This window comes from Melitaea cinxia, chromosome 4, assembly GCF_905220565.1.
Source record: "Melitaea cinxia chromosome 4, ilMelCinx1.1, whole genome shotgun sequence".
In the NCBI taxonomy this organism is placed as follows: domain Eukaryota; kingdom Metazoa; phylum Arthropoda; class Insecta; order Lepidoptera; family Nymphalidae; genus Melitaea; species Melitaea cinxia.
The window spans coordinates 11,419,826-11,439,251 of record NC_059397.1 but is presented as its reverse complement, the minus strand read 5'-3'; the positions used below and the strand labels follow the sequence as shown (position 1 = coordinate 11,439,251).

Below are 19,426 nucleotides of genomic sequence, written 5' to 3'. Positions count from 1 at the left end.
GTACAATTTTCTTTCCCTGTTTTTAACAGAATAAAAATGACTATTGTTATGTTCACTTTTTGTGGCATAGAATGTCACTTTTTTGAGCAAGTGGTACGAAAAAGTTATTTTTGATTTTCGATTTTTTGAGCGTTGCCAACACACTTGTAATGCTGTAACAAAAATCACTCACGACGTGCATTTAGTATAAAATGTAAATGATTTTATTTAATAATAATTTAAAACAACGTTTACAAATTGTTTATTTAATCCAAGCAGTACTGATGAATAAGTAAGGTCAATTATTCAACAGTCTTAACAAGGGACAAAAAATTCATCCGATTTTATTTTTTGGTTTACTGTCCTTTGAAATCAGCGTACCCGATTCGGAACTAATCTTATTATTTTCGTTATACTATCGAGTAATTTCCTTGATAAACTAACGAAGTGAATACCTAGTTAATTTATATGCAGAGATACTCCGCTGAGTACATAATGTTGTTACACTGTTTGTCATGTCTTCACAAAGTTTAGCTCTCCCCAGAAGGACGCTTGTCTAATATGATAGTGGCCTTGTTATCGCACGTAGTTTTATTACCTAAAAAGACGTACTTTAATTTGTCAATTTTAATATAATTGATTTGTTTCAATTTTTTTTTAACTTTTTTTTTACTAAATTAAATATATATTGTTTAATGCAAAAACTCAGTTATAATTTTTATGTATATAAATAGCTAATTTGTTGGCTATATAATAATTAGCACTGAATTGTGGCTGTTGCGCTGGCGGTTGCGAGTTCGATCCTCGCACATGACAAACATTTCTATTGGCCATGAAGATGTTTGCCGTGGTCTGGGTGTTTGTGTAGTCCTTGTGGGTCTCCCCACCGTGCCTCGGAGAGCACGTTAAGCTGTCGGTCCGGTTTTTATCATATTCACCTGATAGCGATCGATACTCATAGTAGGGATATATACATTCCCATATATTCACCAACTCGCATTGGAGCAGCGTGTTGATTAAGCTCTGATCCTTCTCCTACATGGGGAAAGAGGCCTATGCCCAGCAGTGGGATATTACAGGTGGAAGCGAATAATAAATAGCGACTATTATAGAGGAAATAAAGTCACTATTATATGATAATAATAGAGCAATGCAATATTTTATACAAATAGTTGAATCCAAACTTTGATAACATAGACAACTACTGCTGCGGCAGTAAAAACACATTTAAACGACTGTTTGAAACGTGTTGAGAATTTCAGATGCGTACTTTGTAATCTTGTTTTATCTAAATTTTACTTCCTTTATATTATCATTCGTTCTCTATTCTCGTAATAAAATCTATTTTCATGAAGCATTAATACAATTTTGCTTTGTATCTTCGTCATAACAATTTTATGATATTACTTTTTATAAACATTTTTTAAGTAATTGGTGTCTTTGGTCTAAATTTAAATTAGAAAATAAGCCATACGCTTACTACGACCTAAATTTAAATCAATGGCACGACATTGATGTTATAATAAGTAATTACGTTTTTGATAGAATTCATTTATTCAATGCCTCCGAAAGCACATTAAGCTGTCGATCAAGGTTGTTATCATGTACACCTGATAGCGATCGTTATTCATAGTAGGGAATATATCTGCTAACCCACATTGGAGCAGCGTGGTGGAATAAGCTCTGATCCTTCTCCTACATGGGGAAAGAGGCCTATGCTCAGCAGTGGACTATTACAGGCCGAAGCGAGCGATACGTTTTTAATTATTTCTATATGTGTTTTAAAGCCCTCTCTCTTCCCGTGGGTGTCGTTAGAGGCGACTAAGGGATAACACAGTTCCGCTACCACCTTGGAACTTAAAAAAGCCGACCGGTGGCGGAATAACCATCAAACTGCTGGCTTTGAAATACACAAGGCCGAAAACGGGCAGCAGCGTCTTCGGTGCGACAAAGCCAGCCCTGCGGTCACCAACCCGCCTGCCCAGCGTGGTGACTATGGGCAAAACACATGAGCTCACGTTATTTTTGGCGTAAACTTTTGGAGGCCTATGTCCAGCAGTGGACTGTATAGGCTGTAATGATGATGATGATGATGTGTTTTAAAGCCAATTTTTTATAAAATGCTAAATTTGTCATATTTTTTAAAAATAATTTTTAGTTATATAACTGTAAACTTTCAAACAGACTTATAATCTATACCATATATTCTACTAGATACTATAATAACGAGAGGCTTATTGCCAGTGATACTACAGTTTTCTTAGGGATACATTTGTACTCAAAACTTCAGTACAATTACCATTTGTCATCCTTGAATAAGCTACCTACTTGCCGAATTTCATCATTATGCGATCAGCGGTTTTTGAGGTTTCGTGAATGACTCAACGATTTTATATATATATACTAGCTGACCCCGCAAACGTTGTTTTGTCATATATGTTATTAACCCACTTAATCCTCCCCCCTTATAACTTAGGGGTTTGAAAAATAGATGTTGACCGATTCTCAGACCTACCTGATATGCACACAAATTTCATAAAAATCGCTCCAGCCGTTTTGGAGAAGTATGGTAACTAACATAAGAATAATAATGAACACGAACAATAATGAACACGAGAATTTTATATATAAGATATAGAAGATAGATTATTTATCGAAGTTGAAGTAAACACCATACTAATAAGGGTTTATTTCAAAACTCATGTACAGGGAAGCCTAAAAACTACGTTAATTATTTTATACGCTTAATTGAATTAATCAAAAAATGATCATCACTTGTATTATACGTAGGTATGTTATAAATATCGTATTGTATAACACAATCTGCTGTGATCTATTGGGAGTTTTGCTGATTTACACCTTATATAGAAAGCTAAAAATGTGTTACGAATAAAAATTTCTTTTACGACGTGGATTTTTTTTATGTAGTTCATCTCTTCGGACTTTTAGATACTTCTGTATTCCCGCAGCGCACAGAATTACGAACGTTTATTTCTAAGGGCAAAAGATGTTTGCTTTATTTACACGGAATCAAAGAAATAAATATGTTACGAAACAGACGAATAAGTTAGCAAATATAGACAATATACAAGAATAAAATATCATTCCATTTTCTTTTTTCGTTTTGGCTAGGTTTTTTTTTTCTATATAAGTGTAGTTTTAAATTGTGTGTAATAAAGTCACGTCGACCCCTCATATCGACAAATCCCAGTTTATTAAGTTATCACGTTATTTTCTTCAGTGGTGTCTTTATATAAAAAGCGTCGTTCTTGTTATAATGTAATTTCAGCAGACTGGACCCCCGAGTGCGACCCGATAAACTGTACAGTAACCGCTCATGAACTTTGTGTCCCCTGGGAGGAATTCTCTGTACAAATTGTCGCTCGTTATAGACATTTAGTCCTTTTGGTATCACAGCAAGATATTTTATACATAGAGGGCTTAGATGGTTACGAGTTAAAGAGATGAATATGTAGATTGTAGATGAGTTAAACAAATGAGTTAATAATAAATATATACCAAACTTAATTATGAAATCATTAAAAATAAAATCATTTATTCAAAAACCTTAATAAACTGTGTTCTATTTTGTGATATAATTATAGTATTGGAAAACATTATATGAATAAGTATTTGTAAGTTTTTATAAGTAACATTACATTATACCATTATAATATTTGACAATTTCATTTTAGTAACAATAATATTATGTGTAACGTGCTTTAGTATATTAATTTAATCATACAAATAAATATAATTGGAGTGTCTGTTTGTAACATTAAAATAACCGCTTTTACTAAATGTTTATGGATACATACACGGTACATATACGAAAATAACATTTTTTAAAATTTTGTCTGTCTGTCTGTTTGTTCCGGCTAATCTCTGAAATGGCTGGACCGATTTTGACCGGACTTTCACTGGCAGATAACTGATGTAATAAGGAGTAACTTAGGATACTTTTATTTTAGAAATTTATTTATTTTGTAATTCTATGAACTAAACATTTTTGTTAAATTCTACACAGGCACAGCTAGTTTCCAATAACACAGATTTTAGTTCAAAAAGAAACAACAGAAATAGTTCTCAAGTTAGGAATGTAATGATGTAACTGCATAATATATAATTCGCTAAATTATATGCTACTCTTTTTGTCATGGCATGGTTGGTTAATATAATGAATATATTTTTATGAATGCGCAAATTCCTGCACATTGTTAGACCGAGCATTGTTTTCATCCGACGTATCACGATAATATTGCAATTTTGTTGAACTGAACATGATGAAGCTTACCTTATAATTATTGTGGAAGTAATTAGGACTCTTTAATTTATTTTAGGTTAATTAACGTTATATATACGTGAATATAGATCTATACAAGATGGTAGAATATGTTAAGGAATACTGCTTACTACAAAAGATTTTCATTAACGGTACAAAACTTGATGCTTGTGACGAAATATGACGCTTTAGGAATAATTCTTTTTATACTTTTCGATACAATATTCGGGTCAGATGGTACAATAAAATAAACAATGTTCGAGATAATAAATACCGCGCTATCATTATTATCCATCGTTGTTTTGATCGAGAGCTGCAGCAACTCTTACCTATGCAAAATTATTCCAGTCAAATGTTGCAGCTCTTTACACTAGTCAGAGAACCCTCGCTGCATTAATTAAGCTAGTTATCTATATATTTTGTATCACACCCAGGAGTACATCCTTATAGTTTCATTGTAGTTAATTCGTTTTATACAATAAAAAACTTAAAAACTACTATACTCGCTCGAATTTTTAAAAGAAAAATACCGTCGAATTGCGAACCTCATTCTGTTTTGGACTCGGTTAAAAAGTTGGACAAATCTAGGAAACAATTAAAACGATTTTCATGATGTTTAATAAAATGAAAGGTCATATTGGGTCAACATGACAAATACCTTTTTTCTAGGAATTAAAAGTTTTAATGTTAAAATATATTATGAAGGATTACAAGTGTTTATGTTCGGTGTAATAGTGTCGGTTAACAGGTGAATAGACAGTGCGCAAAGCGTTTGATTCAGCTGAAACTTCGATGGTATTGTTATTTCGCTGATAAACATCACAATGGGCGGTTGTATCGAGCGATGAAACTTTATGAGCGCTTGCCTGCCATCGACATTTTACCTAATGTCGATGGCAGGCAAGCGCGCATGAATTTGCAATTAGTGGTTTGATTGGCACCTTATGTCCAATTTCCTGCTAACCGTCAAAGAATACTTATAACAAATGGACACAACGATAAATAATGAAAATCGATATATTTTTGACTAATTTATTTTTGGAAAAATATACGCCAAATTACTATATTTTTAGTGTTAATAGGTAATTCTATTGTTTTATATATATTTTTTAAATTCAGCCGACACTCACTGTTAGTAATGGCAGGAAATTTAATTTACCAATTTATTTAATTTTTGTGTTTTATAAAGTATTAGATAAATAAAATAGAGCTCGCTTAGGTTTAGCCAGACATTGACAGAATTTTCATGACAGAAATGTTAATGTTTATTTTTAAAAAAGCGTCGCTATTAGGACACTGTTTTTATTTACATTATCCTAGTAAGTTATGTATGACTGTTTAAACAAAAGAACTGTATTTCTATCTCAACAAAAAGAGTCAACTCATACACGTTAAGTGAAATCAATAAATTTAAAGTACCTAATCTGACAAACATAGAGCTAAGCGTGAATAAAACCATTATTACTTTACTAGTTTTACTATCAAGCAGCAGAGAAGAAAGTACAAAATCTAAAATTTTATACGTCTCTTACAATAAAACATTTTTTTTAATGTTCAATTACAATGAATACCAAGTATTTCTTTGCTTAGTATTTAATTACACTTTTATGTTAACTGTTTCAAAGAATTTGTTTCAGTAACGAAGTAGACCATCAACAATCCTTTGTTAAAAACAGATGGGAAAACTTTAAACATAAATATATTGCAGGGTGTGTCAAAGATAAAATATTCGTCCCTATTAAGATAAAACCAAAGAACCTCTACTTAGTAAAATTAATGAACTGAATAGATGTATAGAGTAGGTATTATTACCGAGTCATCTCTTATGAACACTCTACTTTTTATTTTAAAAGTGATATTTCGAAATTGATGAAGATAAATAAATAATAACCTATAATATTATATTAATTTCAAAATAATTATTAGTTTAATTTTTGTAGGTATTTGACATACTTTGGTCGGATCCTCAAAGTATCGGGGGCTGTGTCGCCAATGCCCTGCGTGGTGCTGGGACATACTTTGGCCCTGACGTAACTTCTACTTTCTTGAGTAAGAACAAGCTGAGCTTCATCGTCAGAAGTCACGAATGCAAGCCTGGAGGTTACGAGATACTACATAATGGAAATGTGAGTTTTTGTTTATTAGTGTCTTTCTCCATGTAGGAGAAGGGTAAGAATAAAATAGTACCTATATATTTTTATTAAATAAACTTAGGGATTTTAGGGTCTAATTAGGATTGTTTGGTAACATGGGTTTATTTAGGGTCTTAAACGGGCACGTCAATCCCGTTGTAACTTTTACAATTAATAACTACTATACGGTAAATTTATAATTACATTAATTTTAATTATATGAGTATAATATATATGAATGATCTGTATTTTTGTGCACTTAACATTTCTATATCAATATGCGTTAAAATGTTTGTAGGTGATTACGATATTTTCTGCATCCAACTACTATGAGCTTGGATCCAACAAAGGGGCCTACTTGAAGCTATGCGGAAATTCCCTGGATAGACAGTTTGTGCAGTACACTGCTGCGGTATCTCGTACCCGTCGCCTCACCTTCCGCCAGCGAGTGGGATTGGTGGAATCGTCAGCGATGAGGGAACTGCATAACCACATCATGACTGCAAGAAGGACACTAGAAGCAACTTTTAGAAGTATGGACATCGATCAAAGTGGTATGTACTCGTATATGTTTCAAAAATATAAATAAACTCCTACCTAGCTCGTAAATGCCCTTTGAAATATGATATGGCCTAAAGAAATGTTTTTCATGAGCGGGTATCGAGACCTGCGGCCGGATGTCGAAAAACTGGAAGATTACGATTTAAAAAAAACATACTCGTATTAATAGGCAAAGTCACAAGTTCAAATTATTTTAGTTTCGTGTAAGCTTTTTATGACTTCGTTTTTCTTTCTGGTGATAAAAGTTTACGACTATCAGACACACTTTGAAAAGAAACTTATGAGATCAATTTCGAGTTTGTATGGTTTGGAGGAAATTGCTATAGAGTTACTGGATTTTTTATAGATATGTGCAATCTTCGTTGATGTGTACTTTGATATAGAACTGAGAGCTTCTCGCTAGAATCTCGCATTAGATGACTCTCGTAATCGTGTTTCAGAAAATATGTTTCCAAACATTCTGAATGTGTCCTCTAACTCTGGTGTGAATAGCACTGTTATTTACATGGGTGCTTAGTTATATCTTGCGTTATTAATCTTGTTTGTATTTCAAATGGTTTACTATAGCGCTGCTACTTATGTAGGTGTTGACTACTTAGAAGATTTGTAAAGATAAAAGGTTCATGAAAGGCCAAGTTCTTTGACTTTCAGTAACTTATTAATTCTGAAGTAAATTTGCTATTCGTATTCGTAAAACTTTGAATAAAAAATTGAAAACCATTTGTCACTATTATCTCTGAAATCGGTGTTGCTTGTGAGTAATCATTAATTAGTGGAGCTTTGTTTATCAAATTTATGTTATAAATTAGAAAGAGCATTTATGAAATTTAATGTTTCAAGTGAAATTTCAATTTTCTTCTTTATACAATTAATATTCTAGGGATAACTTTGTACATTACTTTTATGCAATTATCGTGTTAAAAGACATAAAGTTTATAAATTATTCCTATGTATATGTTTCGTTAAACGCTTAAGCTAATTCTCGGGATCTTTTAAGAAATTATTCATAATAGCTCTAATTAGAAGAAAATTAGTTTTTCCGACTATTGTTTGAAAGTTTTATTCTATTTGAATTTGAAAGTACATTTTTAGTAGTTATAAGCAGTTTTTCCAAAATAAAAAAGAAAAATTCAAAGTCTGTACATAATCAATTAATAAAGGGATTTTTGAAAATTAATGAAAAGACAGGTACTAGAAGGAATTTTATGTGATAAATAATAATGTTAAGCTTTATGCGCTCTATCCAACTAAATCAAATTATAAAATAATGGCTAAGTCAATGGGTTAGTAGTAGTAGGTGGATTAAATATTACGCTTCTTGTTAGCCAAAACCTTTTTCAGCTGTATAGCATTTAAAGACAAAAAGTTAAAATCACTTAAGCAATTCAATTTAGGTAGGACACAGCTGGAAATATCGTACTCAAAACCTCCAGTAGCCCGTCTATGGAAGAGCACAGCAAAATAACACTGCATTCACTGTTGTATGCCTGTGGCAAGTAAGGTAGCGAGAGCTCTCGAGGAGGGTCAGTGTTGTGAAGCGTCTGGTGTTGCAGGCGCTTATAGGCCACCGTAACTATTACCATCAGGAGAGCCGCACGCCTGTTTACCATCTAGTCACATAAAAATTAAACGAGTGTGCTATAGACCACACGATTGAAGTAAAACTTACGAAACATAACTCTCTCTCTTTCTATCTTCACTTACTTATATTATCTCCCTCTCGGATTCCGTTCGCCTCGTCCGATGAAATTTTTTTAACGCTCTTGTCACGCATTCACCGGCTTACTCCCCAAGTCAAGCGTGCGTAAAGAAGTTTTACTTCAAAAAATTTGGAATATTAACGTTTGGTTGCAGGCTTCATCTCAATAAGCGATTGGTGTTATGCCATGGAGGAGACGACGCACCTCGGCCTCCCGTGGCGTATGCTCAAGGACAAGCTTGTGCGCGCCGACCCTGAAACGCGCCGCGTGCGCTACATGGACACCTTTGAAGTACCCACCAATGTAAGACTGTTCATTGATTGATCCAGTTTGTAAGATTCTACTGTTATACAAATGGCATGGGCTTCTTTCTTTATATAGGTAAAGAATAGAAACAGTGTTACCAACTTTAAGTATCTAGCTCCCATTTACTATCACTAGCAAAAAAATCTATAAACTTCAAGTCTTTGAAAATCTTTCAAATAGTAAAATAGTAAAAAACTTATTTTTATATTATTTTAACTCTAAAAATATTCAAATCTTGAAGTAAGTAGTCCATTAAATATTTCGTAACTCAAACTACTTATAATTCCCAATTATCACTCCTACAAATTATCTTCAGGTTAAAGTAAGTATATTTTTACGAATGAAGGAAATGAATGTTTAAAATTAAAAATTAATAAATTAAGGATATACTAAACTTGACACCGCGTTGGCGCAACGGTCACAGCTATGGATTGTGCCTGTTGCGCTGGCGGTTGCGGGTTCGATCCCCGCACATGACTAACATTTCTATTGGCCATACAGGTGTTTGCCGTGGTCTGGGTGTTTGTGCAGTCCTTGTGGGTCTCCCCACCGTGCCTCGGAGAGCACGTTAAGCCGTCGGTCCCGGTTTTTATCATGTACACCTGATAGCGATCGTTACTCATAGTAGGGAATATATCCACCAATCCGCATTCGAGCAGCGTGGTGGATTAAGCTCTGATCCTTCTCCTACATGGGGAAAGAGGCCTGAGCCCAGTAGTGGGATATTACAGGCTGAAGCAATACTAAACTTATCACGACTAGTTTTTTATATTAATAAAAATAAATAAAATTAAATAAATAAAACTTTATTGCATACAAAAAAGGATACAGTTTAGAACCATAAGATACAAAACAAATAAGTGTGCAAAAGCTCTTATCGCTTATATAGCGCGATCTCTTCCAGACTACCGTTAATTAGATTCTTTTCGTTTTTCAATTTTTAATTTTTTCGGGTTTTATTTTAAGAATTGATTATCAGTGATTTTGTTTTCACTACCTCCTCCTACCCCCGAAACATGTTTCAAGTTAGTAATAATGGCCGACCCATTGAGCCCAAGTATAATCCACTGTGTTGCTCCACTGCGGGTTGGTAGATAAGTGTAATGCTGCATTAAGAATTTTAGGACAATGCAGATAAAGAATTTTAGGACAATTTTATTATGACATAAATTTCCTCAGGGTTTTTATAATCGATACATATTAATGTTTTACTATAGTGAAGTGTATTTTTATCTTTACCGCAACATTTAATTATTTTTAAAGGTTGTAGGGAAAAAAGAAACATTACATACGTTATACATAAACCTTAAATCTGCTCTTTGTATTGTCGACTCAAATAACTACAAATAAAATATCTCGGTATTCTATTTTATTTGAAGGTTGGATATAAAAATATTATTCTTCAGTTATCCCTTGGGAAACTTTATTTCTTGAGACAAAACTTTCGTTTATACAATATTATATAAAACAGAGTTAAGATAGTTCACTATTCTGACCTTTATTGTTCTTTAACGTGTGATTTTTGTAATGTCCTTAAAAATACTATAGCTATAATATTAACAGTTTTATAATGAAAACTTAAAACTACAAATTAATTTTGCATGTATTTAAACAAATAGGGAAAATAGAAAAATCAAATTTATATTAGATACATTTTCATATTTATGATATACAGGGATCGAACATAAATTTTACACAGAGAGGAGACTCTTTAGGTAGAATAGGTAAATCGCAAAAAGCTGTAAATGCAAAATACAAAAGATAATCTTTTAAATTTCAAAAGTTTTAACTGCCGATTTCATTCAACAACAAAGTTAAAGTCCTCGTTTTAAATTTGAAGCGGATTAAAAGATAAAACTGTCTGTAGCTATATTATTTTTGTTACAGAAAGTTGGTCGTAAGTCCGACACTCAAACCGTCGTTGAAACACTCTACAAAAATAAAAGGAGCTTGGAGGCTATATTTAAAATTCTCGACAAGGATAATTCAGGTAAAAGCTATATCTCTGTAGGGTAAAGGTTATACCGGTACTCGTATATCATATTTCTAATGCTGAAAGAAAGCCTTTTGAATAAAATTATATAAGGGAAAAAAATATTTAACGTGATCGTGTTACTTTTTATATTCTCATCTTTTATTTATGCTAATATTTATCAATAGAACATTGATTGACGCGAATTTCATTAATTTCTCAGGCTATATAACGCTTGAAGAATTTTCGGAAGCTTGTCAATTGCTGGGAAAATATATGCCGAATCCTATGACACAGGAACAGCTGGTAGATATATGTCGCTTGATGGATATCAATAAAGATGGCCTCGTCGACCTCAACGAATTCCTCGAGAGCTTCAGACTCGCAGAGAAAAGTCTGCACGAGGAGGAGCACACATTAGCAGAGCTCCAGGCCACCTGACAGGAGCTAGACCGCTATCCGAGCAGGACAGCGGTCGATAAAGACGAAACCGGAGTCGACATTGAATTATTAAAAATAGACGACGAAGGAACACCGAGACATAGAAATGGACGGGCGCATTTATTGGGCGAATGTTCGAGCTCGCGAGATATAGAGGAAATAGAATTAACGGATTACTCGAGGCCGAAACGAGCCGGCCTCTTGGAGAGCGATATGTAACTAACGCTGCCGGAACTGGGCGTTCAAGATTTTCGATACTCGTCTCAGTGCTTAAGAAGGAGCGTTATTCGATATCGTAGTTACACGCATTATTGCGTTACTTATGCATAGCTTTGTATTCTTGTCTTTTTGTAAGCAGAGAAGCGCCTGCAATTTTTATAGATGAACAGATATAGTTATTTATAGCAATAGTTTTTTCAAGTTGCTAAGGTTTAATATTATTTGCTAAAGTGCTAGAAATCAACTGTTCTTTATTATTACTTTTGACATGTTTTCTACGTTACACAACGATAGATATTAAATAGAGCAGTTTAGATTGAAATTACTCATAGATGGTACTGCGTGATGCCGTACTTTGCACGGCAGTCAACACGGAGTAGTATAATAGTATTTCTATGGTCTGTGGCAGTCAACCATACGTTAATCTTTGTCGTAGTAATTTTTAAGCCTATACTCTACGTGTGTCTAAAAGTAAACTTCCTATTAACTTTTAAATTACGTATTTTCTAATGTATTTTATTGGAGCCTAAACTATTTACTTAAAAAATACTATGCTTTTTAATATATGAACGTATACATAAATGTGGATATATTGTATCCTGAAGAGATTGATATACCCATTTATTGACACAGGTATGTCGGTAGCCTGTGTACAATATTATGCAATGAAAAGAGTACAATTGGTGCCAATTTATGATATAACAACAGATATGTGTGAATTGTATTATGTTTATATTTCACAAAGTACTTCAAATATCTTTGACAAACGAATGGGAGCAAAGACGCTAAAATTTCAGAGTATTTTCCGTACTAATGTATTTTTATAATACAATTCTATTACGTAAGGTAATTAATATTTACATAAATTTATACTTGCTAGGAATAATGATCTAAATATATTATAAAAGTAGTTATCTTCATAGTTCCTTTCATATAAGCTTAAAACATGTAATGTCTTTTTGAAAGTTCTAAATCTTATATAGGATGATATGCAAAGATTAGAAATGATGTTTTTCTTAATAGAGTATCATACTATCGTGTAGTAAATGAATTTTCATGATATATATGTAGTAGTACGAGTTTCATACATATCTCTAAACCAAGCTATTAATCATTCCAATGTATCTTAATAATGAATGCATTGAAATAGTTCGTTTTTAAATTACTAAAAATTTTCGCCTTTCAACGTTTTCGACTATTCAAATTACAATTATAAATAGATTTCGAGTTCAATTATTATAAACGAAGTTCTTATATTTCTACTTAGTAGTTTTGGAAAGGGAAAACTACTCAATTAACTTTATAAATTATATGTGGTATGATGTAAGTTTTGTCCAATAAATTGTGATATCATATATTTAGTAGTTTTATTTTTTAAAATAACCATTTTAGCAATCATTTGTTCCGCAATTACATAGGACATATCCATAAATAATATATCCATAAATAGGACATAAATAATCCTTTAAAGTTATCATCTTGAGTGGTTTTTATATGAAATAATAAAGTTTTGTGACGATTGTTAAGTAGGTAGAGACAATTTCTTTCATTATACTTTACGAGAAAATGCTAAGTGTCAACGTCAGAGTTGCTTAATAGCTTTTTTATCTACATTCAACCTTCTAATTTTCTTTATCTCGTACCTTTTGCTTAAGTGATTATCGATAATGAATTGAGCTCAATAGCAATTTGGAATTCTTTTTGATTCGATCTTAATTAAGTTAAACTGTTAAAAATGTGTATATAAAGATATAGTATTCTTTAAACTTGGCATTTCTGAGCATAAGTCTCTTATGAAAGAGAAATAATAGAGCTACGTCCGTCACACAACTGTACCTCATTTAGCGGTGACACGTACCTAATGGTGTATAAATTATTAAAATATTCTCATTTACATTCATACTTCATTTCAAATATAAATACACTTTATTCTACTTAACTAATTCGGGTAACGCAAACGATTTACTGTTCTCCGTAAGGGGTTATGTTTTCAGCCTGAGTGATTTTCATCGGATATTGAGCAAATTTAAATAGAAGCACGTTGGCAGTCTTATTCGACAAGAAAATTGTTGTTAAAATTGGTTTAGCGATGGTTAACGAAAGAGATATTTTAATATAAGATTTCAGGTTCGATTCCCGCTCGGGATGGATATTTGTTTGTACAAATATCTGTTTTCGGCTTGAATGTCTGTCCTTGTAGGTCTTCCCACCGTGCCTCTGAGAGCACGTTAAACCGTCGGTCCCGGTTGTTGTCGTAAATATTTCATCATATATTTAATTTTATATTGTTCAAATTCTTAGAAGATATAATTATAAAGAAATTCTTAATGAAATTTGCATTTATTTATGTCTCAAAAGTACAAAAAATCCCTTCACTACATGAGTTTTATTTTGAGTATATTTATGCTTAGTGAACATTGAAGAATACGTCTTTTAATAGGTCAGTTAAAGAAAAGATTAATACACCTGAAAAGAATTTATATTTGAAAAAAAAATAACAAATGCGTTAATTCAATGAATTTTTATCTGAATTTTAATTATTTTCGTAATTTATAGTAGCGTAAACGATTCGTCTTCATTAGGCGTCTAAATACTGATATGGGATATATACCCGCATTATTACCCAATATCTATGTATTGTGTGTGATAGAGGCTTTGGTTTCATATTTCGTTTTGTTTCTGTATTGTTTTGACGCAGCCTCAATTTTTTTTACTAATATGACACATAAGTATTTGTCAACCGTAATGATTATATATTCCATTATTAATTGTTTTATACCTAATTAAAGCGCTAATTAAAATGACGCATTAAGCGCTAGTACTTTTTTTGTTATAAAGCTTTATAATAAATAATTTAATATACCTATATAAACGACGCGTTGGCGCAGCGGGTTCGATCTCGCTCACGATAGACATTTGTATTTGCCAAGTAAATGTTTGTCGTGGTATGGGTGTTTGTGCTTATACATTGTGTGTTTCCGGGCCCCGGCACAGGAGAACATCCTACAGGGGGCCGTTGAGTGTGAAGCGTATATTTATTTTATTATTTATTAAAAGCTGACTATTATTGACGTTTATTATAACAGTGTAATTTTACAGTCGAACTTTTAATAACGATTAATGAAATAACTGCTATGGAGGTGACTTTTTTCATATTGTTATAGATATAGGTATATACTTATGACTGTCTACATTCAGTTTGATCTGAAGTTCTAGTTCGGTACCCCGTCTCGATACAAGAAATATTTTAAATATCTGTCAAATGTTTTTTTTTGTTTTATATATTTATATTGTCTGGATCAGTTTTTTATTATTTAATATGTACGATTTTATTTTTGTGTTACCCACACATTAGGAATTCTAAACATTTTTGAATATCATATCAAAAATTGACCGCACCAGCGGGGTTCGAACCCGCGTCTCCGACTGACCGTGTCGGCGCTCTAGCCAATTAAGCTATGGAACTATGTACCCGCTAGAGCGAAATTTTTGATATGATGATTTTTATTTTCGGTTTAAGCGAACCGTGGCGTCGTCTATAGTGAGTTCTTTACAGAGACCCGTAACTATTTAAAGTTTCATATTACAATACCAACCAAGGGTACATCGTTCCATAGCTTAATTGGCTAGAGCGCCGACACGGTCAGTCGGAGACGCGTGTTCGAACCCCGCTGGAGCGGTCAATTTTTGATATGATAATAAAAAATGTTTTTATTATTTATTCTAACAGTTATTATACATATTAACTTTTTTTTGAAACGACTGGGTCTGCAAACAAGCGTACGGCTCATCTGATGGTAAGCGATTGCCGACCTTACCTCTAATCCCAGGAGCTCTAGTCACCTTACTCATCACAGGAACAACATTACTTGAAAGCACTATAACTTATTTTTAAAGTACTATACTTAAAACTTACTTACACGTACGTACTTGAATTTTTTTTAAAGTACTATTTAGCTGTGACCTTCTGTGAGATCGAGGTACTTCCCTAGTCAGGCTGCTTAATATTTGGAGTAGCATATTTCCGGCCTTGCCCTACTTTATAAAATTAATATTTATTTATTTTCAAATTGTTAAACTTTATTTCCTTCCTTTATCAAATAGTTTGTCCAAATAGTCTGACAAAAGTAATAATACATAATTATTTTAATCGATCAAGTGAGACAGGTGCCACACATGCTGTTAACGAACTTAAACATATATGTACTTATTATTCAATCAAGTTTGTTTGGTTAAGCGCGCTACTTACCAGAATGTTGGATAGCCCATTTTTAGGGAACACTATAGTCGTATAATGTACTATAGGTCTATAACATAGTAAATTACCCACATAAAAACACGCTACGACCAATAGGAGTGGAACATCAATGAAAACAATGTAACAACATTGTAGATACGGAGAAAATTTATTCCTTTTGATATCGTAACACATTAGATAATATGAAAAATTCTATGTAAACGGAGTAGCGGGCTACAGTTAGTACAGTGAAAAAGCAGAAAAAGTTAAGATTAAAATAGTAGATTAGAATGGTAATTCGTTTCGAAACTACTAAAATTGATTATAAAGTAATTAAGGTAGTTTTAGAAACTTCTCTTTTGCAAATCACTCAAAATTACATGATTGAGCACTAGTTGCCCAGATATTCAAATTCCTTTGTAGCTTTGAAGCACCATTTTGGATTTAGGTATAATTACAGTTAGAAACTTTGTGTTTAAGATTCTTACTCGATTTTGTAGTGTTTTATCATGACTAATAATAAAGAAAAGCTTATGGAGCAGAAATTTGTCTGTATTTATATTGTAAAATGAAATGATTTGATTTTTTTTATTTTTAATGGATAAACTCAAAAAATATTGAATTTTTTTTAACCATAATAGATGATTGAACAATAATAGCAATAGCATTTTTTTCTACACAAGCTACCTTTTTAATTAACGAAGTTTAAAAATTTTAAATGATTGTTCGTTTTAGGTTCTTAAACCAGCAAAACGTAGTTTTTGCTTAATTGCTCGGCTTACGATTCTTCTACTATACCTACATTTTATACACAAATAACAAAGTATTAAAAGCTTAGACGACGCCAACGGATTCGAATCAGTTCAATCAATATCTACACTTTTAAAAGTAAGCTCACTCGGCCATGTATGTATAATGCTAAACTAATCGACGATCCTTAATTAAAAAGTAATTCAACCCAGATTCACCTTATTTTAAGTATAGATTACTATAAATACCGCATTCGGTTACAGATCTCTACCAATTGTAGGGAAGTACTACAAAATTGCATGTACTCGTATATATCTTTATAGTTTAACTAATATTTTTAAAGGCTTTCATACGATTATATGATTATTTATTACAAACAAGCAAAAAACCGAACCTTTCATAATAAATTAATAAAGCTTAAGTACTGTAGGATATCACAGTATTCTCTAACATTACCTATACGTCGCAAACCCTATATCATTTTAAGCCTTGGTTATAAATTATTTCAAAAGGGCTTCTTTGGCTGAAGGTTGCTTGTAGGCGGATACTTAAAAATTTACTTCGTTCCAACAAAACTTTCATGAAACACAAACGATGATGAGTTATATTTTTAAATTTGGAAGATTCATTTTGAAAGGCACGTAATTGCTTATACACGTCCAACATAATATTTTATGTTTATAATATTTTATATTGTCCGTTCTGTATAATAGTATGTATATTATAACATATTAATGTATTGTTAAAAAATATTGAGGTTTAAAAGTAAGCGCTGCCCGTACTTTTCATTTTGTGAGAATAAAGCACAGACTGTGCTTGGAACTGCTCCTTGTGCTGTCGATTCCATTAATAGCCAAGCAAGAAAAATCTTAACATTTAAAAAATTTACTATCTTACCTATGCATAAAAGGACTATGATGTTAATGACTGTGATCAAGATCAAGGGTACAGAAACCTCCTTATATTTAGCATCGATTTTCTATGACCGTTTGTAGTCGACCTTACTGTGTAGATACAGTTACTACTCTACTGAGTCAGCCACACAGAGCTTTAGTCAATTATTATAATATTCAGTATCAACTAGGTCTTACCATAAATAATGTATAATTTTGGTTGGAGTTAATTGTTTTATGTGTTTTGTTACAACAGTTAATTTAAAATACAATAAACTTCATATTTATGTCGAACGATAGTAATGTTCAGTATAATCACTACATAGTATAAAACAAAGTCGCTTTCTCTGTCCCTGCACATGTATGTACGCTTAAATCTTTAAAACTACGCAACGGATTTTGATGCGGTTCTTTTTAATAGATAGATTGATTCAAGAGGAAGGTTTATATGTATAATAACATCCATTAAATAGTCGAGAAATACTGTTATTTTTGAGTTTTCTAATGTTATGTCGTAAATAATTATTATTTTTTTTCGCTTAAATTGCAAACGCAGGCTGAACCCTACGAGATTTATCAAAATAATGTACTAAATATTGTACACATTGAAAAGGTCTACAGAAAACTCCGCGATGGTATATACCTATCTCTTATGGATATCCCACAATAACATTTTTTTGTCATTTACTTTTTACGACAAATAATGGCTAATTTTCGAAGCGATTTTAACCAATACAGCATTAATCCTTATCTAATTAAATACCTTAAATATATTTTTTATTTAATATAGATCTATATGGCCCTTCACAGCATATGATTTAAATGAATATTTTCGAAGATATTACAGATTTAAAAATCGCGGTACGTAGCGTTTGCGGCGGTTCCGGCCGGCTTTTACTCTAAGTTAACGCGTGCGGGACACGGGCAGTAATGAATAAATCAAAACTACTGGATCGATTTTAATCATTTTTTAACCGACTTCCAAAAAAGGAGGAGGTTCTCAATTCGACTGTATTTTTTTTTTTTTTTTTTTTTTTTTTTTTTTTTTTTTTTTTTTTTTTTTATGTTACATCAGAACTTTTTACTGGGTGGAGCGATTTCGATAAATTTTCTTTTAATCGAAAGGTGGTGTGTGCCAATTGGTCCCATTTAAATTTATTTGAGATCTAACAACTACTTTTCGAGCTATATCTAATAATGCGTTTTTACTTGACGCTTTTTTCGTCGACCTACGTTGTATTATACCGCATAACTTTCTACTGGATGCACCGATTTTGATAATTCTTTTTTTGTTAGAAAGGAGATATCCCAAGTTTAGTACCATGATAAGGAAACCAGGATCTGATGATGGGATCCTAGAGAAATCGAGGGAAACTCTTGAAAATCCGCAATAACTTTTTACTAGGTGTACCGATTTTGATAATTCTTTTTTTGTTGGAAAGAAGATATCCCTAGTTTAGTACTATGATAAGGAAACCACGATCTGATGATGGGATCTCAGAGAAATCGAGGGAACTTCTTGAAAATCCGCAATAACTTTTTATTAGGTGTACCGATTTTAATGATTTTTAATTTAATCGAAAGCCGATGTTTATCATGTGGTCACATTTAAATTTCATCGAGATCTGATAACTACTTTTTGAGTAATCTTTGATAATGCGTTGTTACTTGACTGTTTTTTCGTCGATCTACGTTGTATTACTCGTCGATGTAATTGAAGTCGGTTTTTTTTTCGTTTGCGAGCAAACACAATTATTCAGTGAATGACATAGGCTATAATTATATTTTATACCCGTGCGAAGCCGGAGCGGGTCGCTAGTACATTATAAATAGGGCTTACAGTTCTGATCGTTTAAATGCAAAAAAGTAGTATTACTTTTATTTCTAAAATTATTATTTGTATAATAAAATCATAGATCAAGTAAAAAAAGGTAGATAACGCACCTAGAACAGA

At 32.3% G+C, this 19,426-nt stretch overlaps 1 protein-coding gene across 1 annotated transcript in view; it reads left to right on the top strand.

Moving 5' to 3' along the window:
• The window catches only part of LOC123670384 (serine/threonine-protein phosphatase rdgC), an 81,534-nt gene extending 70,161 nt beyond the window's left edge, over positions 1–11,373 (top strand). The window contains exons 11-15 of the mRNA XM_045603881.1: positions 6,202–6,387; positions 6,692–6,947; positions 8,809–8,957; positions 10,848–10,950; positions 11,156–11,373. Of these exons, the coding sequence (XP_045459837.1) occupies positions 6,202–6,387; positions 6,692–6,947; positions 8,809–8,957; positions 10,848–10,950; positions 11,156–11,373 (912 nt within the window). The remainder of the gene's footprint in view (positions 1–6,201; positions 6,388–6,691; positions 6,948–8,808; positions 8,958–10,847; positions 10,951–11,155) is intronic.
• The last annotated feature ends 8,053 nt before the right edge of the window (positions 11,374–19,426 follow it).